Source organism: Alosa pseudoharengus, unplaced genomic scaffold (genome assembly GCF_046254945.1).
Source record: "Alosa pseudoharengus isolate Yale_2024_CS ecotype anadromous, Long Island Sound unplaced genomic scaffold, YU_APseudo_1.1 YU_APseudo_1.1_scf_21, whole genome shotgun sequence".
In the NCBI taxonomy this organism is placed as follows: domain Eukaryota; kingdom Metazoa; phylum Chordata; class Actinopteri; order Clupeiformes; family Clupeidae; genus Alosa; species Alosa pseudoharengus.
The window spans coordinates 28,920,371-28,945,791 of NW_027468674.1; the positions used below are offsets into that span (position 1 = coordinate 28,920,371).

General features: G+C 45.3%; 2 protein-coding genes across 6 annotated transcripts in view; one reads left to right on the forward strand and one right to left on the reverse strand.

The window, feature by feature from the left end:
• The first annotated feature begins 473 nt into the window (after positions 1-473).
• On the forward strand, positions 474-13,342 carry noc3l (NOC3-like DNA replication regulator). The gene is made up of 21 exons (XM_076298509.1): positions 474-613; positions 1,333-1,540; positions 1,905-2,031; positions 3,438-3,592; positions 3,818-3,874; positions 4,190-4,320; positions 4,670-4,831; positions 5,368-5,461; positions 5,693-5,868; positions 6,139-6,267; positions 7,355-7,486; positions 7,883-7,963; positions 8,492-8,592; positions 9,228-9,300; positions 9,904-9,967; positions 10,301-10,372; positions 10,803-10,984; positions 11,200-11,328; positions 12,145-12,242; positions 12,717-12,801; positions 13,131-13,342. The coding sequence occupies exons 1-21, from the start codon at positions 602-604 to the stop codon at positions 13,260-13,262; spliced, it is 2,400 nt and encodes a 799-aa protein (XP_076154624.1). The 5' UTR covers positions 474-601; the 3' UTR covers positions 13,263-13,342.
• Positions 13,343-13,636: 294 nt separating this feature from the next.
• plce1 (phospholipase C, epsilon 1) overlaps positions 13,637-25,421 on the reverse strand; it is an 84,520-nt gene continuing 72,735 nt past the window's right edge. For 3 of the 5 annotated variants that reach the window (XM_076298506.1, XM_076298505.1, XM_076298508.1), the window contains 10 exons: positions 25,088-25,421; positions 23,564-23,727; positions 21,723-21,984; positions 20,910-21,091; positions 19,325-19,453; positions 18,265-18,498; positions 17,719-17,877; positions 17,241-17,453; positions 16,782-16,902; positions 13,637-16,096 (listed from right to left, as the gene is read on the reverse strand). The exon at positions 25,088-25,421 is cut by the window's right edge and continues 95 nt beyond it. In XM_076298506.1, coding sequence (XP_076154621.1) covers positions 15,939-16,096; positions 16,782-16,902; positions 17,241-17,453; positions 17,719-17,877; positions 18,265-18,498; positions 19,325-19,453; positions 20,910-21,091; positions 21,723-21,984; positions 23,564-23,727; positions 25,088-25,421 — 1,956 coding nt within the window. In that variant the 3' untranslated portion in view covers positions 13,637-15,938. Of the gene's footprint in view, positions 16,903-17,240; positions 17,454-17,718; positions 17,878-18,264; positions 18,499-19,324; positions 19,454-20,909; positions 21,092-21,722; positions 21,985-23,563; positions 23,728-25,087 lie in introns of all 5 variants that reach the window. The other 2 variants (XR_012990147.1, XM_076298507.1) reach the window with 2 other exon arrangements.

Below are 25,421 nucleotides of genomic sequence, written 5' to 3' on the forward strand. Positions count from 1 at the left end.
CAGTTCAGTACTGAAGTTTGTTTGTTTGTTTGTTTTATGGATTGGTTTGGTTGCATATTATCAGATACCTGGTTTTATTTTGGATTTTAAAGCTCTAAAGCTGTATGATTTGATGTAAAAAAAATGCAACTGTATGATTGATTTTAAATCGTAGGCTACTACATAATTGATAAGTTGATTCACTATCTTGTCTTCTGTCTTTCTCTGTGTTGTACAGTTTTCATACTAAGTTATGAGTTAAATGTAAATAGATTATGCCCTTGCTAAAAGATCATTAGATAAAATTCATGTAAATAAATTGAAGCTGAAAATTCAAGTTCTGGTTGTGATTATGTATTACATTTATGTGATATCAACCATAGACAGTCTATGCGCTCAACGTAGCCTACCCTGAGCAAGAACTCCCTACCACAAGGTGGCAGTATGTGGGAACTATAGGACTTGTCTTTCGCTCGTATACGTAGTTCCGGTAACAAAACACACTTGCCAGAACACATGTGTAGTGTGTCCTCTTAATATGAGTTTACAACAATTGTAATTAAATGTCTTTAGAGTAAACTATTTAATTTAGTTTCTTATTAGACTGTCACACCGGGGCATCATGGGAACGGGGGTAAGTGATTATTTTATTGAGATTTTGCCTAAGTCTAGCATAGCCCAATACTTAAGATAACATGCTTAGCTAACGTTACGTTAGTAATTGACTTCACGATATTTTTGTTTTATTTAACGTTATTTCAAGTTGTCCACAACACTTGATGAAAAATAAAAATGTCATGATGTTAGGCGTAGAGTTGTCTTTTGAGTTTAGAGTTGTCTGTTTTGCTACAGCATTGGCTGACGTTACCCAACGTTATTAGCTAACGTTAACTGTATGGATATGGTTAGTGTTGCATCTGCCTGAAAATCAATGCCAGGAAATGTAAACATTAAAGTTTTAAACATTAAAGCTGCTAATTGATCATATCACAGATGCCGTTTAGTGCGTTTGCCTTTGTGTTGTTGTGTATTTCGAAATGGCTGTCTAAATAGATGTAAACAGATGCGAATGGAAACTCGGAGATAATAGGTATTTGTTTTGACCAGTGTGCGGTGACACTTTTACTACTCTGTCTGTTACTTTTATTCCTTTATGAATGAGTTGATATTTAACTTTACAATTTTACAAGTTTTTGTGTTTTATTGGGGCCCTTAGATGTACTGGAGAAGTTCAGGGAAGTGTACATTGATACATAGTACAGGATGTAATTGATTATGATGATCTCCATAAATGCACAGTGTTTTAATATCCTCCTAGAGAAGCATTATTCATTGTATTTGTTTTCTTCACAGAAAAGGAACCACAACAAGAGGCGGCCCAGCTTCCGCAAGCTGCTGAAAACCAGCAACTTGAAGCTGGACAACAAGACCAGGAACAAACAGTTCAAGCAAGAGAACGCCGCCAAGAAGCAACGCAAGGAGCATCGCAAGCTCCGGCAGGCCATCAGCGATGTGTCCACCAAGACCCCACAGCCGCTGGAGCGCTATCACAAGAAACCAGGTGAGCTGCTCAAGACTGATGTCCTTACTGTAGTTATATTTTTATAATGTCTTTGGTTATGGAGTCCAGTCTTTTGACTGATGGATTTATTGAATTATTTACTTAATTGATCTGAAAGGGAAATTGCAGTGGAGGAGAATGATAAATAATAAAACGCAGAATATTTAGTCTGTAGGGTTTATTAGGATTGTTCCCCCCCCCCCCCCTAAGCTCAACACGCAGTTTCATGATAAATGACCTCTAATTACACGGATGAGTAACTATGGTTATAATAACAGTTCTCACCTCGGGAGTGGTTGGGTTTTGGTGATCTGATTTAGAGTCTAAGTTCAGCTGTGTGCCTCCATGTGCTTCTTCTTTGCAGAGGAAGAGGAGGATGAGGAGGAGTTTCTGGACACACTGCCCACCGACATGATGGAGGAGGACGACCTGGAGCAGATCAGGGCCATGGCACAGAGGGCCTCCTTCATAACGCGAGACCTCTCCTCCTGGTAGGCCTTTCAACACACACACACACACACACACACACATACACAGTCAAGACGCTTACAGACACAAACATTCTGAAACATTCACTAGAGAGAAGTATCTTGCAGATGTAACAGCAGATGTAACAGCGTTAAATGTAACACTTAAAGGTCCAGTATGTAGGAAATAATGGAAAATAAACTGTAACCATTCCAAAAATGATCACCATATGTTGTCAGAGAGTGAGGAAACACGATGAATTGAAGTAATGGCTTATTTGACAACATTACTCTAACCCGTGAAACCCTGTAAAACCCATGAAAAAAAATCAGTTACGGGGCGGAATCTCTTGGAATTTTCGTTTATGTTTTGAACGATTAATTCTAGAATAGCGTATTAATAATGGGCTAGCGCGTCCTCCTATTTGGGTTGCCAAATTAGCAAAGGCCAACTGTCAACAGCTGTCAGTTGTAGTCATGAGGCAGGCAAATTTCCAAAATTAAAACAAGAAACAAATTAAGTGGACATCGGAGGAGCTTCCTGAGATGGTGACGTCTTCGTCAAACTAAGAATATCAAGTCTGACGCAGAGCTGGCCATATTTCTCCACAACAGGTAGCCTATGCTAAACTTCTAAAATCTGCATCGCTAACTTCAGCTAAATATGTTACGTTGGTTAGAGAGGTATTTTTTGTTTTCACTGTTTCCGTAATGTGTAGCTGGGTCATGGTTGGAGAAACGTTAAAGCAGCTGCAGGTCAACTAACGTTAGCTAAGTCTTCATTACATCTGGCAACCCAGAAGAGGCTCGCGTCTGGTAGTCTTGAGAACGTTCACCAGTGTTTTGATTTTGGCCTACAGAACGTTCGTTAACAATCCTACAAATCGCACCTTTAATTGTAACAATAACAGTGATGATTTTAGATTTGTAGTTCCATTCAATTTGTGTGGCAGCCGTGGCCTACTGGTTAGCACTTCGGACTTGTAACCGGAGGGTTGCCGGTTCAAACCCCGTTCAGTAGGAATGGCTGAAGTGCCCTTGAGCAAGGCACCTAACCCCTCACTGCTCCCCGAGCGCCGCTGTTGATGCAGGCAGCTCACTGCGCCGGGATTAGTGTGTGTGTGTTGAGTGTGTTTCACTAATTCACGGATTGGGATAAATGCAGAGACCAAATTTCCCTCACGGGATCAAAAGAGTATATACTTATACTTATACTTATACTTCCATTCCACATGACTCACTCCTCCTGTTTATGATGCACTGCATGTACACACACACCTCTAAATGGACAAAGAAAGCCATTGCATCTGAAGACATGGGTGCACTGCATACAGGATTTCCAAGCATAAAAAAGCAATGATAACGTCCAGTCCAGAAGAAGTGTGTTGACCAGGATGTCTTTGTGTCTCTCCCCCTGTGGACTCGCCCAGTGCTCCAGTGCACGCAAAGAAGCGCAAGGGGGAGCAAGTGGAGTCGTATGAGAAGACGCCCCGCAAGATGAAGAAGGACGAAGAGAAGGAGCTCATCCACCTGCTGCCAATCAAGGACAAGACCCGCCTCATCCCGCAGAGCATGGAGAAGCCAGGTGTGTGTGTGTGCGTGTGCGTGCGTGTCTGTGTGTGTGTGTGCGTGTGTGTGTATGTTGTTTCTGTCAAATGATTGAGGCACTATTTGCACTGTCAAATTCTCTGATAAGGGTACCTCTGTCAACACATGTCCAGAGCTATTGGCACAAGAGTCATTGAGTAAAGTCTCTCTCTCTCTCTCTCTCTCTCTCTCTCTCAATCACTCCCTCTCTCTCTCTCTGTAGTTCAACAGAAAGAAAAGGAAGAGGAAGAACAAGAGTCAGAAGAAGAAATGGAAGCGGGTAAGTCAGGCTGTTTCATTTACAGTGATGATTGTTGATTGATGTTCTGAGTTCTGTAAAGCACGTTGAGATATATTATTATGTTAAGCTCCTATATACATAGAGTTGATATCAATGAAAGCAATGGTTTGAACTAAACTTGTTACTCAAAACCACAGCATGTCATAATAGATTTGTTACATAGTTGATCATAATGGATGAGTTCACTGTTGTGTTTTGGTATTTTTTGCGGGCCTTGATTGAATATCTGGTTGTGTGTGTGTGTGTGTGTGTGTGTGTGTGTGTGTGTGTGTGTGTGTGTGTGTGGTCCCCTAGTGGAGGAAGCCCAGGCCGGCCCCGTTCTGAGTCCAGAAGAGCAGTTCCAGTTGCGGAACGAGAAGCTGCAGGAGCGTAAGGAGCGCATCGCCAAACTGGGCTCAGCCATCCTCGCTGACCCCAGCGCCAACGTAAGACACACACACACACACACAGCCAAACTGACCTCAACCATGCTCATTTAGAACAATGTAAAGAACACACACACACACACACACACACACACACACACACACACACACACACACTGATCCTACTAATAACAATGTAAGAGTGAAAATGGACACCTCCAACTCCCAGCTGATCTTCTCACTGTCTCGTGTGTGTGTGTGTGTGTGTGTGTGTGTGTGTGTGTGTGTGTGTGTGTGTGTGTGTGTGTGTGTGTGTGTGTGTGTGTGTGTGTGTGTGTGTGTGTGTGTGTGTGTGTGTGTGTGTGTGTGTGTGTGTGTGTGTGTGTGTGTGTTCCTGTTCCTCTTGCAGATAAAGAAGGTGAAGGAGCTAAGGGCCATGCTGATGGAGACTGACCCCAGCGTGGCGGTCACCGTCAGAAAGCTGGTCATGGTCTCCCTAATGGAGATCTTTAAGGACATCGTCCCTGCCTACCGCATCCGCCCACTCACAGAGGCCGAAAAGACCGCCAGGGTGGGTGACCTCACAGCTCTCTGCCTCCTCCCCCTTTTGAGCAGATGTCCCTTTAATCTCCATTGATTGTCAAGTCATATTTATGGCACAGTCTAGCAGTAACACACCCTGTGGTTTACATAGTGAAGTAAAGGAAAATCTATAGAAAATGATGTCCCCAAAGACTGCAACTGAAAACATAGAACTCCGATTCGGCCTGTGTATTTGTATGCCATTCTTTACTGAGGGTTATTTATAACCATTGACGTTAGTGGTGAATGCATGTCTTATGGCCAGTTTCTTAGGTCACTAGATAAACCTCCATTATTGAACTGTGCTTAGGTCTGATGGAGCAGAGGTGTGGAGGTCCGTGTGCTCCTGGTGTGTGTGTGTGTGTGTGTGTGTATGTGTGTGTGTCTGTGTGTATGTATGTGTGTGTGTGTGTTTGTCTGTGTGTGTCTGTGTGTGTGTGTGTGTGTGTGTGTGTGTGTGTGTGTGTGTGTGTGTGTGTGTGTGTGTCTTTGTGTAAACCTGGGTGATGTTGGTGTGTTGCTCAGGTGAAAAAGGAGACGCAGCAGCTGCGAGAGTTTGAGGAGGGCCTGGTGAGCCAGTACAAGTTCTACCTGGAGAACTTAGAACGGGTCGTCAAAGGTACCAACATTCTAAAGTGCAAATACACACATGAAGAGCTTCAGTTGATCCACAATCTTTATCACTGCCTCAGAATACAGACACACAGACACACAGACACACAGACACACAGACACACACATCAAGACATAAAAACCTCCAATACCCCTACTGCAACACACACACACACACACACACACACACACACACAAATGTAAATGTCCTCCTCATCACTGTAACTCCCCACCCCAGACTGGAAGCAGAAGAAGGAGAAGGCCAGTGGTGCCGTGTCCCTGGACTGCTACCGGGGCCTGGCCGAGGTGGCCATCCGCTGCATGTGCGAGCTCATGGTGGCCCTGCCCCACTTCAACTTCCACAACAACATCATCGTCATGGTGGTGCCGCACATGAATGACCCTGTGCGCAAGGTCAGAACCCAAGCCACAGTCCACACGGGAGGAGGGGGGTGGGGGGTTACAAGCTAGAGGCTCGCTAGGGTTAGGTGTGTGAGGTCCAGATTTGTGCATGCGTCTAGATTTGGGGCTGGGTGTGTGAGGTATAGGTAGTTCCTTAAAGGATATAAATTATATTTGTGCGTGTTGTGCGTGCGTGATGCTGATGTAGAAACTTTTGAAGCGGTTAATCTATGATGTAACACATTTTTATGTTGTGTTTATGCCTGTGTGTGTGTGCTGTAGGTGAATGAAATGTGTTCCGATGCAGTGAAGAAACTTCTGAGGCAGGATAAGCTAGGAGAAGCCTCTCTTGCCCTGGTTAAGGTCATGTCCGGCATCATCAAGAGCAGGAACTACCACGTCAAACCAGAGGTACACACACACACACACACACACACACACACACACACACACACAGACACACACACACACACACACACACACACACTCACTCTCTCCCCCATCTCTCCCCCATCTCTCTTTATGTATTTCAAAGAAGATCTCCCTTTTCACAGGGGGGACCCAGGTTTGAGTCTAACCCCATCTGACACTCCCACTCGCTTCCTTTCGTTCTCATCACTGTCACAAGGCATAAAAAGCCCCCAAAAATTAGCCTGACGAGCCAGACCCACATCAATTGGCACCATTGGCAGTGCTCAATCCGAGGGGCGGGATAAACGGTTGTCTTTCAAAACGGTTGTCTTTCAAATTCCCTCTGCACACAATAGGATAGCGCTAGTAGGACAGGATAGTCCCATGCGTTTTCCCACCAGCGGAGCTAGTTGATCAAACTTTTGCCAACTTAAAAAAAGCTTAACTCGAGTCGCGCTGTTCGCCAGCAGCATCATCCATCTTCTTTGTTTTCAAGTAGCAGGGAATTCATGCAGAACCGTCGCAACTGTGCCGTCATTATGTTAAGCCCGCCCACCGACACTCTACACGATGTGATTGGCCTGAGCGAAGTTACATTTTTCCAGCTCCCAAGCCAACGGAGAGTTGCTAGACTACCCTGGCAGCAAATTACATTTACATTGTAAATTACATTTACAAATTACATTGCGTCTAGATTTCTAGGCTACTCAAATATGTTTTTTTTAAAAGAGCTCCATTTTTACAACACACACAGAGCTGAAAACGTTTCCCTCTTTTTTGCGTTTGCTCCCTCCTTCACTCTCTTACTCTTTTTTTTTTAATCTTTCTGTCCGGGATAAACCGTTGTCTTTCAAAACAGTTGTCTTTCAAAACAGTTGTCTTTCAAATCCCCTCTGCACACAATAGGATAGCGCTACAACTCATGAGTCCCATGCGTTTTCCCACCAGCGGAGCTAGTTGATCAAACTTTTGCCAACTTGCAAAGCTTGAGTTGCGCTGTTCGCCAGCAGCAGAATTCATTTTTTTTATCTTTCTGTCCTCCCCCCACTTGTTGCCCCCCCCCCCTCTCTCTCTCTTGCGGCTGCAGATGCTGAAGACTCTGCTGTGTCTGCGCATAAAAGAGGTGGAGATGAAGAAGGACTCGGAGGACCTGAAGCCCAAGCAGAAGTTTATGACCTACCAGGAGAAGAAGAAGAACCTGTCCAGGATGCAGAGAAAGGTACGGGACATGAGCATGGCAGTACGAGCTGGCTTACAGAAATGATAGCAGTTCTCGGTAACTTCCACCAAACTTCACCCCTGTGTAAGCTCTCCTGCCACTCTTAAGTATGTGGGGGTACATGAAATATAATTGGTAGACATGGCTTCCTGTCTCTTTTGGTGTTTCCTGATTGGCTAATACAGATAGACTTGCCAATCATCAAGTCTCCAGAGGACTTCCAATGCTCCAAAAAGTATTTTTCAAGAACTTTAATTGTGTGTGTGTGTGTGTGCGTTTGTGTGTGTGTGTGTGGGGAGGGACGAACTCAGAGGGAATGAATGAATGAATGAGTGGGTGGGTGCGTGTCAATCATTTTCATTGCCATTGAAATGTGTGTGTCTGTGTGTTTCCCAGTGGAAGAAAGCCGAGGAGAAGCTTCAGAAAGAGCTGCTGGAAGCAGAGGCCTCTGAGAGCACAGGCAGGAAGCTCAAACTGGTGAGGCGCTCTTCTCTCAACACCGCAACTGTGATCTGCAACACTGCACTGCAGGCAGACACTGTTTTACTCTAAACACAATAACATTATTAAACACCTGACCGTTCAATCTGACCTTTTGCCCTATTATTATGACCACTCCTAGCACTAGCGCAGCACGCTCAGTCATATAGGCTTTGTCGGCGTTTTTTTATTTTGATTTCACCGATTTTTGACAATTCGACAATTCCCAGGACAGATTGTTGCAGAGTTGTCTTAGTGAGAATGAGTGTGGCTTTAGAACACATATACTTTTGATATATATATATATATACACACACACACACACACACACACACACACACACACACACACACACACACACACACACACACACACACACACACACACACATACGTCATTGTGCAGCCTAGGGGAGAGCAAGTAAGACTTGCGGTTTCTAAGGAATTGCAGTAGTAAAAGTGAAGTGTCTTGTGTGCCTCATCCTCTGTGTCTGACTCTGTGTGTCCCTTTGTGTTCTCCCCACAGCACACTGAGACGCTGAATATCGTCTTCCTCATCTACTTCAGAATCCTGAAGAAAGCCCAGAAGTCTGTGTTGCTCCCTGCTGTTCTGGAGGGGCTGGCTAAGTAAGGCCCTAGTGCTCAGGACCGTTTGTTTGTGTTGATTTATGTAGAATGTCTCCGTCTGTCTGTATTTACTGTATATAAGATGCATTTTCTGCTATTTTCTGGTATTTAACCTCAGGTTAGTGCTTCTATAGAGCAATGAATTGGGGCGCCGTTAGCGCTTCGGACTTGTAACCGGAGGGTTGCCGGTTCGAAACCTGACCAGTAGGAACGGCTGAAGTGCCCTTGAGCAAGGCACCTAACCCCTCACTGCTCCCCGAGCACCGCTGTTGATGCAGGCAGCTCTCTGCGTCGGGATTAGTGTGTGCTTCACCTCACTGTGTGTTCACTGTGTGCTGAGTGTGTTTCACTAATTCATGGATTGGGATAAATGCAGAGACCAAATTTAAAAAGAGTATATATACTTATAACTATACTTATACATTAGTCAGTCTGGTGAAAGTCATGGTGGTGGTGTAGTGGTTAGGTATCAGGCCTGGGAACACCAGATGGCTGTGTGTTCAATCCCAGGGTCTCCCATCATTGAGCTCCAGGGAGACTGTGTTGGTAGTTAATTCACTAGAAGTAGCAATAAATGACTAATAATCTAATTTAATGTCATGCCTGTTTATTCATCCCTAATGTTCTCCTTTCAGGTTTGCTCATTTGATTAACCTGGAGTTCTTTGATGACTTGTTGGCAGTGCTTCACAATCTCATCCTCTCTGGGGTAAGTCCACTCACAATCCATCATAACACAACACACCCACCGACATCTGAAACGTTTCTTAGTTATGAATTAGTCATGTTCTGGCCAAGGATCCGCAGATCCGTTATTGTCCGCAGCCCCTATTATGGTCTGTGGAGGCATGAGCGGTTATCCTTTACTATGCACTCAGTAATGTAGGGTCACTGGGAGAGTCACTTTGTTTTTATTCAGCAGTGGTCCTCAGGTTGCTTGGTCAGTCAGAATCAGGGTCCCTAGCCCCCCCCCCCCCACCCCGCTCTTAATCAAGAGGTTATTCTTTTCATTTCAAGTTGTACTGTAGCCATGTAAAGCTCTATCTCCTTGTTGTGGTTGTACACATATGTGTCTTAGATAGTACTTAAACATGTGGATCACTCATTTGCCTTGGAAAGTAGCCATGGAAATGACTAGGTATTTAGCAGCAACTCTCTCAGAATTGGACTGAGGGACTGAGTGTTTAGGCTATAAGCACAGTGGCCTGGGGAGAGAGGCAGGATGGTAATCGACACTTTCATGCCACGACTTTGCATAAAAAAATCAACTAGGAAGCGGTGCCTGATTGGTTCTTTTTGAAATCCCACCCAGGATCTGTCCAATCGTGAGAGCCTTCACTGTATCCAGACTGCCTTCCATATCCTCTCAGGTCAAGGTTAGTGATGTTTTTTCCCCCCCATCAAACGAACATTATGTCCTGACAACTTTAGTGCGCAGACATTTAACCACAAATTGACCCTTCTTCTATTGTCATATGTAAAGAAAGGACATGTAGTCCTCATCTATTGATAATACGTTGAGTACATTCTGATGCCAGGAAAAGACCAGCAGCTTTTTGTGAGAAGGGAGGTGAATATGTGTACTGGACACACTGGTATGCCAGGGAGACTGGATACTGTGGAAACTGGAGCAGTGCTTTACCTGGTCTACCTGGAGGTGGGTTGCTAGTGGAGGTTTCAGGTGTCTGCTTTGTTGTGTCTTCCACCAGGTGATGTGCTTAACATTGACCCGCTGAAATTCTACGCGCACCTGTACAAAACCCTGCTCGCCCTCAGCGCAGGTGAGTCGCGTGTCTGCCGCCTGGCCTGCAGGCGTTTCTCTGACCGCTCTGTGGAACTATGACGGTGCTGCTTATATGTATTGTATTCCACTCCAACTGGTACTTCAACTTTTGCCTGGCTGGTTGTTCTTTGTACACCAGTCATGAACTTAGTATCACTGTGCGGGTATAATCCCTGTGGTTTCATGTGTTTATGATAAAAAAACAGGAAGTCCTACATTTTTGAAGTTCTTATTGATGAATGACCTGATAAGTGACTTTTTAAAGTTTTAGTGACTGTTGTTAAATGAGCAGGATTATGGTGTCTAATGCATTTGTGTGTTTTGTGTATATGCATGTTTTTAACTGTGTATTTGTATGGTGTGTGTGTTTTTAACTGTGTATTTGTATGGTGTGTGTGTTTTTGTCTGTGTGTGTGATATTCCCACAGCTCGTTTTAATGAGGAAGCGGGGATCGTGCTGCAGTGTCTGGACGTCATGCTGACCAAGCGTCGTAAGCAGGTGACCCTGCAGCGCGCCCAGGCCTTCCTCAAGCGCCTCAGCACCCTCAGCCTCCACCTGCTGCCAGACGCCACCATCGGAGTCCTCGCCGCCAACCGCACCATCATGCATGTGAGGACACACACACACACACACACACCTTACATACATGGAATTTTTTACAGTGTATGACATGTGCATGTCACTGTTCAACAGTGTCACTGCTAGAGAATGATCAAATAAGTGATGAATTGCTTGTGATTGACTAATTGTTGGTATTTTTTGTATCTGTGTGTGTGTGTGTGTGTGTGCGTGTGTTTGCGTGCGTGTGTGCGTGCATGCTGTAGGCCTTCCCTAAGAGTGACATCATGCTGGATAATGAGATGCAGGGCAGTGGCACGTACCTGCCTGAACTTGATGAGCCGGAGTACTGCAACCCACAGAACACATCACTCTGGGAGCTGCACACACTGAAGGTGTGTACACGTACGCACACACAACCACGGGGGGGCGATGGTAACGTGGTGGATAAGGAGTCAGGTTTGCATGCTGCAGCCTGAAAAGTTGTGAGTCTGGCCCTGCTATTAATTGACATCTGTAAGTGGCTCTGGATAAGTGTCAGCCAGAGAAATGGATGACAGCTGATGGGAGAAAATGTTCATGTGTGTGTTTGGGATAGTGCAGTGGGCAGTGCAGATAGAGCAGTGTGTGTGTTTGGGATAGTGCAGTGGGCAGTGCAGATAGAGCAGTGTGTGTGTTTGGGATAGTGCAGTGGGCAGTGTGCCATTCCTCCTTGTGGACCATCCACACCTTTTATGTATCGGTGTATCGCAATTACTTAAAAATTGTAAAGTTGGTCTGTGTGTATGTTTTTTGTATGTTTGTGTGTGTGTGTCTTTGTCTTTCATTATTGTTGTAGTCAGTGATAATGGGTGTATTTCTGAGACATGGCTGACTGAATGTGTGTGTGTATTTTGTGATACTGCATGAATGGAGGAAAAACACAAGTCAGTGTGTCCATAGATAACAACAGTTGAGGGTGAGGAGGCACAGAATGTTCTAGAGATAAAATAACGTCAACAACCGGACAACCTAAACCCTTGAGAGGCTCCACATGGAGATACAACACAGAGAAATATTAATACTCCAATAGTTGAAACAAAATATGTTACACAAGAGATACATCTTTACACTATCTTAAATGAAAATGTTACGCTTTATTTTAGATCAGTAACCTTTATATGTGAGAAGCTAACTGTGTGTTTGTGTGTGTGTGTGTGTGTGTGTTGTAGCGTCACTACCACCCTGTGGTGAGGAAGTTTGCTGCTCATCTGATGAAGGGCGCTCCGAGTGAGGGTGCTGGGTCTCTCGGCGCGGATCTGAGCCGCAGGTAGGTTGGCTTTGCAAACTTCCCAATGGAATGGACATAAGTAAACCGACAATCCTGAAGAGGTGTATTTGGTCGGCCTTTGAGTTAAAATGTTTTTTATTTTATATTTTGTTGGAATTTAAGAGTGAAATGTAGTAAGACGTCATCCTTTGTCATTTTTGTACACATTATTTAAAGGTGCCATGTGTAAGAATTGAGGCAAAAATATCCAAAAGGTGTCATAATACCAGTTTCGGCCATGGGAGGCGGTATGCGGGCATAACCACCAGCCAAACTGCAATACACGTGTATCCGTTGTTACTCTAGGGTAGACCAACTCACTTTCTGGAGGTATACTGCCCCCATCTTTTATGGAATGTGGAGTATGAATTGATTTTTTGGCGGACATTACACATGGCACCTTTAAACCACAGGCAGTTTGTAGTTCAGCTAGCGAAAGTTGCTGCTGTTCATTTTGAACTCTTCCCTGTCCAGGTTGCCCGTCGAGCTGTTTGAGGAGTACAGTGTGAAGGACATGACCTTTAACCCCCCAGTGAGTGCACCCAGCTCAAAGAAAAAGGTTAGTCTCAACAGATGGATTTAGAGTGTATTCATTCCAATACTCTTACGTGTGTTAACATTATATTAAGGTATTGTTAATACAATGATATGTAAAAATGATATTTAAAATGTAATGTTTTACACCTTAATTGAAAAATCTGATCGTGTTTTGTGTATAATGTGTACCTTGAGTTGTTTATGTATGAATGAAATCTATTGTGTTCATTTGAAGCTAGTGGTTAAATTCATGTTTTTACTTGAATCCAAATAATCTCGGAAGTGGCTAGAGATGGCTGGGTTTGATAATGACGTCTCAGTGCATGACGGGTCTTTTTGTGTTGTTTTTAGGATCACTTCACCATCGGCCATGCTTTTATTGACACGGAACTAAAGACACAGATCGACCAAGTTCTAGAGGCGGAACCGGACCTCACAACGTTGAACTTTGCAGAACATCGAAGTTCAAGTGAACAAATATAAGGACTCTTATTGTACATGCTGCTCGGAATGTTTTCTTTTCTATAAAATCTATCATAATAAAACCCATGTACAGGTTTTAACTGTGTCCCTAAAATATCTATTTAACTTAACAATGGATGATACCAACCGAAATTCTTAATTACCTCTTGAGTTTCTTTTTTTTTTACCTGAGGTGCTTAACTAGGTAAAGCACACAAAACACCCAGTAAAAGATCAAATAAAGTATTTGTAAGGTAGTAAACTAAATAAGCGGTCAGTGTTTTCAGCTGTAATTGAAAGCAAATCTAACTGTATGAACAAACTACATATTTAACCTTTACATTGTGGACAGGAGAAAACAATGGACTTTGACAAATGAAAAAGGCAAACAACTATTTCATTTCTAGTTCGTAACTGCTTTTAATTAATCGAGCTGTTCAATAAATGTTTCAAGTAAATGGGAAAGTAGTCAAACAGTTGACAGCACAAGAACAACAAATAAAAAGAACATTCACAGGATGAACGTACAAGTGCTCCAACTGCATCAGCAACGCCAGCACAATACAACACACACACACAGAGTTACTGTATGTAGCTGGTCCACTAAGCTCTCGATACAGTGAAATTATATTAAATATCTCAAATACATGAACTCTAAAAGCAGAGGCTAATTAGCTTTAAATAAATATCTCGTAACACTTCAGCATACATCGGCCCCGTGTCTCGGAGCGTCTACATGAAATGTTGAGTATTTCTCCGCTGATTGTTCCATAGTATTTATTACTTTAAAACGAGTATAAAAGATAAAGAGCGGAGCGATCGCACTCTTAACAGGTGAATGCAGGGACCCACTAAAAAGTAGAAAAATAAATAAGTTACACATTACTTTCCAACGGTTTTACACTGAACAGCTATAAAACATGACAAAAGCCAACCTGGGCAAAAACAGGAAATAAATATTTAAAATAGCAAAATTGTTTTGCTGTAGTAGTGTAGAACACTTGAAATAAAGAACGTTGGAAAGGAAAAAAAAGGAACCTACTTCACCATGAGAGCACTTCTTAAAGCAACTCTTGGTCATTGGTTGGTTTTACATGATAAAAAAGGATAATTATAAATATAACATACAAGAGCAACATGTTGCTAAATTAAGCAGCCAATCTGCTATTAACATCTGAAATACAAGCACTGCGGTATAATCAGCGGTTTATGACCCTGGCATTTGCCATTACTTCTTTTAGCACTTTCAATAGTGTCTGATCACTGACCGGTTTCCAATGAATTATGACATGTTTGTGTCACATGCCTAAAAAGAAAGGCAACATCATGTTACCAAAGTGCTTGTGATTCTTCTAGACCTCTATAAGCGATCTCAGGTGCTCCTGAGACCATACCACTGGACTTAAGTGTGCAGATTAAAATACAAATGCATTTGGAAATCATAAGAAAAAGAACAAAAATAAAAGACAGGAGACAGATAAAACCATAAACAGAAATAAGCTGTGCTTTGCTTATACTAAAATGGAATAAAACTCTTAAGAAACAGGAAGGAACACACAGTGGCCATGAAAATGAGAGGCCATCCTCATGGCTATAATCTTATATTTCAACTGACCATGTTTCTGTCTAACTTTTGTTGGACCCACTTAAAACATCATTCATATATATATATATTTATATATTCACTCATCCTTTTTCCATTCACTGCTATCCTTTCTTGTGCTCTCCTACATTCAAGAATGTTATCTAACCAACTTAGATGATTAAAATTGATTGATTAAAATGATATCCTTCAAACATGCCTATATTATAACGATAAAAGAACACCTCGCAGGAAAAGTTCTGAATTTCTTTGAGGACATTTTTAAAACTAAATTGAATATTTCAATAAAGGAAATTGCTGAATATTTTCTCCTAAATAAATTGCTTGTTCAAAGGTGCAACAATGCTCATGGATGCCAGCACAATCCTCACTGACAATGAAATAAGTAATTTTATATAATTTTAACCAAAACTGGAGTAACCTAAAAGATTTCGGTATCACTCATCAATTTTGTGCAAAAAGCACTCACAGTAATAAACACTGACATCTCATCCCACACAATCTATTCCACTTGATTCACTTAAATACTTATTATCCTCGAAAGGGACCAGATACATTTACATTTTTTAAATATTTTACTTTTAAAGTTAATATACAGACCTTTAACATAGAGCAATGCCACTGCAAAGCACTGAGCATTACTGACAAAGAAGAAGGGAGGTTCCGATGGGAGCCTAAACTGGACAAGAGTCCGGTCAGCTGGTTTTTGGGTCGATTGTCAAGCAGACCACCCAGAAACTTCATGGGGTGGGTGGCTTGTGAAATGACAGCAATGTGAAGCTACAATAAAAAGCAAATCAAGAAATCCCAGCCATTTCATTGGTGGGTAGCCCCGCGAGGGGGCGAGAACTGTCCCACTGAAAGAGTCGCCATCATCTTTGACTCTGCTCTTCAGATGCCGCTGGCGGCGAAGAGAATCACCTGATGCTCATTTTTCGGAATTGGACAACTCACTTCGACTCTGCGGTACAGCCAGTTCCGAGCCACAACTGGAGCATCCCTCACAGCTGGAGACTGCATCACCCAGCCTGTTGTTGCCGTCGGCGACGTCAAGGAAACAAATGTGCAATGTGATTGGCCGGTGAGGGCGGAGCTCATTTGTGCAGCTTCCAGTTCCACAGCAGTGGGAGGGACCAGGGGGAAGGGCCTGGGCCGCTAACAGGGAGCCTGCGATTGGTGGACAGTGTGGCGGCCGGCCCTTTTGACCAGCCCCCTGTGTTGATCCACACCCTCAGCTGCTCCGGGAGCACACCTGGGAAGAGATGGTAGAGAGAGATATGCATCAACACTGTGTGTGTGTGTGTGTGTGTGTGTGTTGGGCTTATGAAACCTGCTGTGAGCGTATGGGGTCTATGAAGCCTGCTGTGCGGTCACTGTGTACCAGCAGTATATGAAGGCATGTCCACACACATGTGCAGTGTTAGGGTAAAGGAGCAGTTGCCATGCTGCTGTTAAACACACACAACTCTTCACACTTTAACTCCATAAGATTGTTCCTTGTAGCTTCTATGAAAGTTTTAACAATTACAAAAAAAAAGACTTGCAATGTTTCAAACCATGCATTACAAAACCATGAATATGACTTTCTACCTCAATCAGCCTTTAAATGAGACTGCAGCACTAAAAGTTGCCCCTCAGAGGATCATGAAGAGAGAGGAGAGGAGAGGAGAGACAGGAGGAGGAGCAGGAGGGTGGAGAGTTAACCGTTACAGGTGCTCGTACCTTGCAGGGGGGTGGCAGGCTGCTGACAGGTGCTTGTGCATGCTGTTACATACACACAGATACACACACATACACACATACGTACACGTACACACACACACACACACACACACACACACTGAAACAGATGCAGGTGGGGTGGGTGGCTGGTCTCCGAGGCTCTCACTCAGAGAGCTCGGCCCAGCTGGGCGTGCCTGCAGAGCGCTCCTCCTTACTGTAGGGGGCGCTGCTACTGCTACTGCTGCTGCTGCTCTCATGAGCCAGGCTCCGGCTGCGGCCCGTCAGTTTCCAAAACTCGCTCGCAAGCGACAGACCCCGACGCTTGTCCTCACGCACCTGACACACACACACACAGCAGCAGAGACAGAAACATGGTCAGTACTGGGAAAGGTAGAAAAGCCCCATATAAACTCCTTAGAAACCAATGAAAAACTTGCAACTCCAGGGATTTATGATATATAGTTTTCAACAGTTAAGGAGTAAAATGATCTTAACAAAATAGTGGTAAATATGGGCCTTTAAATCTTATGGATATTACTAAGGGGAGGAATGTGTGTGTGTGTGTGTAAATATTGTACATGTATTCTGCATCTCGTGTTTTTGCTATGTTTGAATGTCTACATGTGAGAATATCTGCACAGTTTGGTGCCAGTAGAAATGTGTGTGTGTGTCACCTGTTCTTTGAGCTTGAGGATGAACCTGCCCGCTCCTCTCCAGTGGCTCTGGGTCTGGTACACACACTCGTTCTCAGGCAGCACGCGCTGGCTGGCTTTGCCCACCGATGCCTTCTTGCCCCCTGCCTCCTTGCTCACTTCCTCCAGGAGCACGTAGTCCCCAGGGTTGGGGTTGCTCAGGATACTGTACGAGTATTTGGCCTTGCTCAGAGCCTACGGAGGGGGGAAAGGGTCAAAACTGTGTTCAAATACTTTCCATCACCAGATTGACATTTTGAACTGTGTTCTTGAGAGTGTGTTTCCATGGAGTTTAATTGTTTAATTGGAGTGTCTGTGTCCATGGTCCATTTTATGCCGTGTTATAGTGTGTGTGTGTGAGTGTGTGTGTAATTGCATTTACATCTGTGTAGTAGAGTGTATATGTGTGTGTGTGTGTGTGTGTGTGTGTGTGTGTATGTGTGTTGGAGGGTGCCTGTACCTGGCGGATGATGTCCTGAGCCGTGCTGTGCCGCGGTGCTTTGATGACCGTGTGCGGCTGCTCGGGCGAGACATCGTGCACCTGCACGAAGAACATCTCCTCCTCTCCGCTCCTCACCTCCTGTGATCCCTCCATCTCCCCGTTCTTCTCATTCAGCTCCTGTCAGAGGACACCCACCCACGCCTGTTACTACCCTGTCTCCAGCACAGCTTCATGACCTTGCACTGGGAAACAACTAGGGGCACATGGGAGCAACATTCATTGAGCATTTGTGCGCTCCCTGGCTGTACACCTCATAAAGTACGCCTGGCAAACATGCCACTCTAGTCCTTCAACAAGAGTGCAAACATATCCATTGATTCTTACAAAGTATGGATTAGTAGGGAAATAATTGCTCTTTCGTTTCCGGCTGTACAGAATTTTTTTCCCCCACTAAAAAACGTAACGTAAATAAAATAAAAAAATAAAATAAATAAATCACCGATATTAAAACAAACAATAAAAGATTAATTTCTGGCGTTGATTAGTGTGCAGCTAGAGCAGTACCTCTTCTTGCGTTCTGAGCCAGAGTCTCCCTATGCATCCCTCCTCTGGGGGCCAGCTGTTCACCAACCGCACCACCTCCTCTTCAGATGCTAGGGGGCGCCAGCGAGACAGCCTCCTGCCCTCGCCCTTCTCCTTGGACAGAGGAACCCTCTCCTCAGACAGGAAGTAGCCCACGCTGGAGTCAGAGTCCGAATCTGAGTCAGTGTTGTGGTCTGCCGGGGAACTGGCCAGAAGCTGGAGAAAGAAAGACACAGACACACACACACACACACACACACACACACACACGAAAGCATGCACACACACAGTTAATCATAATGTCTACATACGTTCCACTACTATAACATACACTTGCACTGCAGTCAATACTGTTTGGGTCGAGAGAAACTCTGACCAATACCAATGGAATTCAGACAGTGTCCAGCTTCACACAGGAGGCCATTGACACACACAGAGCTCTAGGACTTCCCACACTATCACAAAGGACGGGGGTGGGAGGCTCAATCTGACCTCAACAGTCTAAATTCATAGAAACGTCAAACCCCCTCTTTGACATAATCAGTTATGTGGATCAAAACCATGTCCCTGTCAACTCCGAGATGAAGTCCAGGAGCCCTATAGCTGCTCTGGTCAGTGTCTGTACACCACAGCTGAAGGGGATTGTTGTCATGCTGACTTCTATATAAATATGGGGTATTTCATCTGTTTTTCATCAGGCAGAATACTCGTACTAAGTGTCTGTGTCTGTTTGTGTGTGTGTGTGTGTGTGTATGCCTGTGCCTGTGTGTATTTGAGAGTGTATGAGTGAATGTAAAGGAGAGAGAAAGAGATTATGTGTGTGTGTGTGTGTGTAAAGGAGAGAGATTGATCGTGTGTGTGTAAAGGAGAGAGATTGATTATGTGTGTGTGTGTAAAGGAGAGAGATTGATCGTGTGTGTGTGTATATGTGTGTGTGTGTAAAGGAGAGATTGATTGTGTGTGTGTGTGTGTGTGTGTGTGTGTGTGTGTGTGTGTGTGTGTGTGCACGTCCTTGTATGGTTTAGTTCTCCATCCGTCTCACCATGTGTATGATCTGTTTGGCTGTGGTGTGTTCCCTCACGGTCACCACAGTAAAGGACTCTTCACCTGGAGCTCCGTGAACGGTCACCTTGTACTGGACAGCAGCACGCCGCTCCTCAGTGCTGAACAGCTACAGGGGACACACAAGAGGGGCAGCACAGTTTAATGCCTGAGCCAAACACACACACACGCGCGCGCACACACACATGCACGCACACACACATGCACGCACACACACACACACACACTTTTTATTATGTCTACACATAAATTCTGTGTTCATGCTTGCGGCCCCACTACATCAGTTCTACCCCTTTTGCTCAAACGAGAAATATCAAATGACTAAAAACAAAAACTGAAACAAGTTCTTTTAAACCTGGAATCTTTTCATGGCACTTGGGAATTCCCACTGACAAGTCCTTTTCAACGCAACACAAAACTGTCCAAGAATCTATTCTTCAGCCATCCCCCATGTGAACGTATCAGATACCAACGTGTCTGCTGACACTGGATCCCCGGCTCTGCCTGTTAATCTCTGAGTCCATCAGCTGATTCGCTCCAGCACCATGACCCCTCACTAATGTCTCCTCGGTCACTCTGGTCCAGCCCACCCCTACTCTACTTCTCTCTCTCTCCATCACATCCCCATCTCTCTATCCTCCATCCACCCTGCGTCACTGTCCGGCTCCATACCATCTCCTTTTTTAGAGAAAGACCAGACGGGCCGGCCTGTGATGGCCAGTGGACTGTTTGGAAGAGCTTCTCCGTACGCCTCCTTTTTACAAACAAAAGAAATATCTCCACTGTTTTCTTAGCCCTGTGGCTCACTTCCTCCTGTCTGATGGCCTGCACTGGACGGGCGCTATCTGGTCAGTTACTGGGTCTGATTGCTGTTCACAGACAGCGTGGGCGGGTGCTTGTGACAATGGCACAATGAGTGAGTTTATTTAGGTTTAGAGAGAAGCTTGTTATGGGAAATGCTTGTCTTAACTGGCGCTCAGCGAGCAAGGTCAGGAATGAGATTAGTAAGCTACAGGATAAACTACTGACTGGCTGATATGCAGCCTGTGGTATGTGATGAGCAAACACACACACAAACACACACACACACACACACAAACACACACACACACACACACACACACACACACACACACACACCGTGGGCAGCTTGGGAATGTGGGCTGATGAGCTAAAGCAGTGTTTCCCAAACTTTTTTTCTGGGGACCCACTTTTTAAAAATTACAGACCATCGCGACCGATTTCACTTCAGATCTAACATGCAACCTGCATGCAACCACCAATATTTAATTTATTAGACAACATAAATTGTGCTGGCGACCCAAATAAAATCTCCTGCGACCCACCTGTGGGTCGCGACCCAGTCTTTGGGAAACACTGAGCTAAAGCACATGCGCACACGCACGCACGCAAGCACGCAAGCACACACACACACACACACACACACACACACACGCACACACACTCTGACACACATTCGGACACAGACACAAACAAAAATTCCAATACTTCTTGAGATTGTGTCAGTATTTCACACCACCAGGGAGTGCTACTGAGCCACTCACCATGGTAGCAGGGAGCCCAGGAGCCATGCCTCCGCTGGAGACAGAGGACACAGCGCCCCCTGTGGTGACACCAGGAAGTGCGGCTGCTCCGGCGCTCTCCTCCACTCTGCGGCTGAAGATGAAGAGGCTGCTGACCTCCAGAGACTCGTTGTGCTGGTTCCTCAGGGGCAGGTGCCTGTAGCCTGGACACATTAGAGACAGAGCCACATTATACACGGCAAAGTGATTAATAAAATAAAATAAAATAATAATGTACTTAAAGTTAACTGCTGGTCAATTAACTAACAAACAACAGTCTGTAATATTACTTGAGGTCGGAATTTGACGTACTAGCCACTTAAACTAGTAAATGACCAATAATGACCCCAGACTCTCCCCCTCTTTCTATTAATGCATATATTGATGGGTGGACACATACACAGAGGGTCAGGATGAGCACTATAATAAAGTTTACATTTCATTTATCTCAGCATGACCACATCCCAGATAGCAAGAGGCTGGCGGACCACTGGCGGTCCATTAGGGGCATAGCTGGCGGACCACTGGCGGTCCATTAGGGGCATAGCTGGCGGTCCGCTGGCATTTTGCTCATCGGTTCGCTGGCGGGTTGCAGACAAATTGACCAATATTTTGCCACTAATGGTCTAAAATCTTTTTCATTTGTTCAGTTATACTCCATATATCATTTTATTATTTTTTCTTAATATTCATGACAAGTTAGCGGTCCGCTATCTGCCAATCTGATTTTGCTATCTTGGATGTGATGTAAAAGAATGCAGTGAGGGCAGTCAGTGTCCGGCGGCGCGGCCTCACCGGTCTTGAGCGCACGGAGCGGCAGGATGCGCTGGGCGGTGACCTGTGAGCTGTTGTTCTCCACCACGGCCAGCCGCAGGAAAGCCAGGTCCTCGCAGTGGACGGCCAGCGTGAAGCTCTCGCTCCACATGGGGTTGAGCGGGTTGCGGTGGATGGGCTTGGTGCGGAAGTGGACGCAGTCGCACGGCGCGCCCAGCACCTCCAGCTCCACGCACGGGCTGCCCGCCGCGTTCCCCGGGCACACGTTCTGACCCGACACCACCTGCACCACACACACAGGCAGGGCTTGGACATGTCTGGACGTTTTTCAACTTAGAGAAACAGTGTAGGCTGTGTAGCTGTAGGTACTGTGTGTGTGTGTGTGTGTGTGTGTGTAACCCTGTATAAGTTCTAACCATGATGATGTAGGTGTGTGTGTGTGTGTATCCCTGTATACGTTCTAACCGTAATGGTGTAGGTGGTGTGTGTGCGTGCGTGCGTGCGTGCGTGCGTGTAACCCTGTATAAGTTCTAACCATGATGGTGTGTGTGTGTGTGTGTGTGTGTGTGTGTGTAACCCTGTATAAGTTCTAACCGTGACGGTGTAAGTGGTGTGTGTGTGTGTGTGTGTGTGTGTGTGTGTGTGTGTGTAACCCTGTATAAGTTCTAACCGTGATGGTGTAGGTGGTGAGTGTGTGTGTGTGTGTAACCCTGTATAAGTTCTAACCGTGATGGTGTAAGTGGTGTGTGTGTGTGTGTGTGTGTGTGTGTGTGTGTGTGTGTGTGTGTGTGTGTGTGTGTAACCCTGTATAGGTTCTAACCGTGATGGTGTAGGTGGTGTGTGTGTGTGTGTGTGTGTGTAACCCTGTATAAGTTCTAACCATGATGGTGTGTGTGTGTGTGTGTGTGTGTGTGTGTGACCCTGTATAAGTTCTAACCGTGACGGTGTAAGTGGTGTGTGTGTGTGTGTGTGTGTGTGTGTGTGTAACCCTGTATAAGTTCTAACCGTGATGGTGTAGGTGGTGTGTGTGTGTGTGTGTGTGTGTGTGTGTGTGTGTGTGTGTAACCCTGTATACGTTCTAACCGTGATGGTGTAGGTGGTGTGTGTGTGTGTGTGTAACCCTGTATAAGTTCTAACCGTGATGGTGTAGGTGGTGTGTGTGTGTGTGTGTGTGTGTGTGTAACCCTGTATAAGTTCTAACCGTGATGGTGTAGGTGGTGTGTGTGTGTGTGTAACCCTGTATAAGTTCTAACCGTGATGGTGTAGGTGGTGTGTGTGTGTGTGTGTGTGTGTAACCCTGTATAAGTTCTAACCATGATGGTGTGTGTGTGTGTGTGTGTGTGTGTGTAACCCTGTATAAGTTCTAACCGTGACGGTGTAAGTGGTGTGTGTGTGTGTGTGTGTGTGTGTGTGTGTAACCCTGTATAAGTTCTAACCGTGATGGTGTAGGTGGTGTGTGTGTGTGTGTGTGTGTGTGTGTAACCCTGTATACGTTCTAACCGTGATGGTGTAGGTGGTGTGTGTGTGTGTGTGTAACCCTGTATAAGTTCTAACCGTGATGGTGTAGGTGGTGTGTGTGTGTGTGTGTGTGTGTGTGTAACCCTGTATAAGTTATAACCGTGATGGTGTAGGTGGTGTGTGTGTGTGTGTGTGTGTGTGTGTGTGTGTGTGTGTGTGTGTGTGTGTGTGTGTGTAACCCTGTATAAGTTCTAACCGTGATGGTGTAGGTGGTGTGTGTGTGTGTGTGTGTGTGTGTGTGTGTGTGTGTGTGTGTGTGTGTGTGTGTGTGTAACCCTGTATAAGTTCTAACCGTGATGGTGTAGGTGGTGTGTGTGTGTGTGTAACCCTGTATAAGTTCTAACCGTGATGGTGTAGGTGGTGGGCTCCATGCCCTCGGTGTCCCTCTCCATGGGGTAGAAGTTCTGATAGAGGGGGCAGCTACGCTCCCACAGCACGGGCGGCTTCAGCACGTAGCCACAGTGGCCGTTGGCCTCGAACAGGGCTGTGTTCAACTGCAGGGGCAGATCTGAGGGACACAGGCACAGCAGGGAGGAGATGCGGTCAGAACAGGCCTGCAAACTGCCCTGGAAGATTCCCACATGATCCTGGTTTCCCATAAGCTCCCTTTCCCCTTTATTTCTGTGTTTCTTTCTTCCGTATGCATCACACAAGTGTGGGGGAGATGGGAGAGCCGGGATGGTGATGACTCTCAGAAGATGCAGACATGTATAATGCCTATATGTGTGTATCACGCAAGTCACCAGGAGGTGGGAACAGGAGAAACTGCACTGGTTACAAGATGCCCTCAACATGCATACTGTGAAGACATGGATCACTAAAGTCAGCGGAGATGGTGCTGGCTACAAGACGCCGCCCAATTATCGCTCACTTCTGAGGGTCTCAGGGGACTACATGAAACGGCTTTTCAATATATTCATGATCCATATGATGCTTGGTTATGGCAGTGGATAGAGTACCGAAGCCATGACGTAGCGTTGCCAAGGCATCAATTTCACTGGATCTAAACAAATCAATCTACCATTAGAAATCACCAAAGCAGTGGCTTTCTTAATCTATTTCAATAATTTTACAACGTTTCTAAGACGTTAGTATATTTTTTTTACACTGTAGGAATCACATACTACAACATATATTCATACCAACACGATCAAATTCGTGACTACAGAGTTTTATTTTAGCATGGGTTTCCTCCGTAAAAGAGACCTGCATGTAACTTCACAGCATGCGGTTAAAATCCTCACGGACGTGTTTTGGCTTTATTTTTTGGGCAAAAAGCGTTGCTCTTAACAGCCGCCAGTCTTTGAGAAGACGTGAAATATCCACTGGAATTTTGTTTCTTTCTATTACACCTGCCAGAGAACCCGTGTTATGTGGCTAAGCTGCTGCCTAGCAAGTAAAACACGTTTAAATGGATATATTTATTTTTATTAGCTAGAAATGATGCCACATGCCTACATTCAATGCTATTTATGCCACTTCGAAAGTTTGTTTAGATCCATTGATTCTGCCGTCATGGAAACGCTACGTCACACTTCGGGACTCAGATTTAAATATTACACCTAGAAACTGACACCTAGAACTGGGGGCCTCTGTGTTACGAGTGTTATATTGAAATGTCAGAGACCCACACATAACCACCACACTCTCTCACACACACACACACACACACACACACACACATACACAGACACACACATACACACACACATACACAGACACACACACACTCAGACACACACACTCAGACACACACACACACAGACACACACACAGACACACACACAGACACACACACACACACACACACACACACACACACACACACACACACACACACACACACACACACACACACACAGGCTCACCGTCGGTCTGGTAGTTGAGGGCCACCAGCTGGATGCCGTGCATCCAGAAGGGCAGGGGGTTGAAGTTGGCCGAGTCGATGCGCGTGGCGGCCGGGTAGGTGCGGAGCAGCTGGCCGCACGTGTGCTGGAGCAGCGCGCGCGAGTGGCGGCGGCACAGACGCTTGGCCGCGTTCTCGTTCACCGACGAGATGTGGTAGCAGCGCGGCGTGCGGATGATGGAGCTCAGCGAGGCCGGGGGGAGCGTCGGCGCCGAGACGGCGGCCGGCGGGGGGGTGGGGAGCGCCGCCGAGAGGGGAGGGAACGAGGGGCACTGACCAGGGGAGGAAGAGGAGGA

Excerpts from the sequence above, each read along its gene's own strand:
- noc3l (XM_076298509.1), top strand. Across the intron at positions 2,032-3,437 it reads ACGCGAGACCTCTCCTCCTG|TGCTCCAGTGCACGCAAAGA; the intron begins GTAGGCCTTTCA and ends GGACTCGCCCAG. Across the intron at positions 8,593-9,227 it reads GTTCTGGAGGGGCTGGCTAA|GTTTGCTCATTTGATTAACC; the intron begins GTAAGGCCCTAG and ends TTCTCCTTTCAG.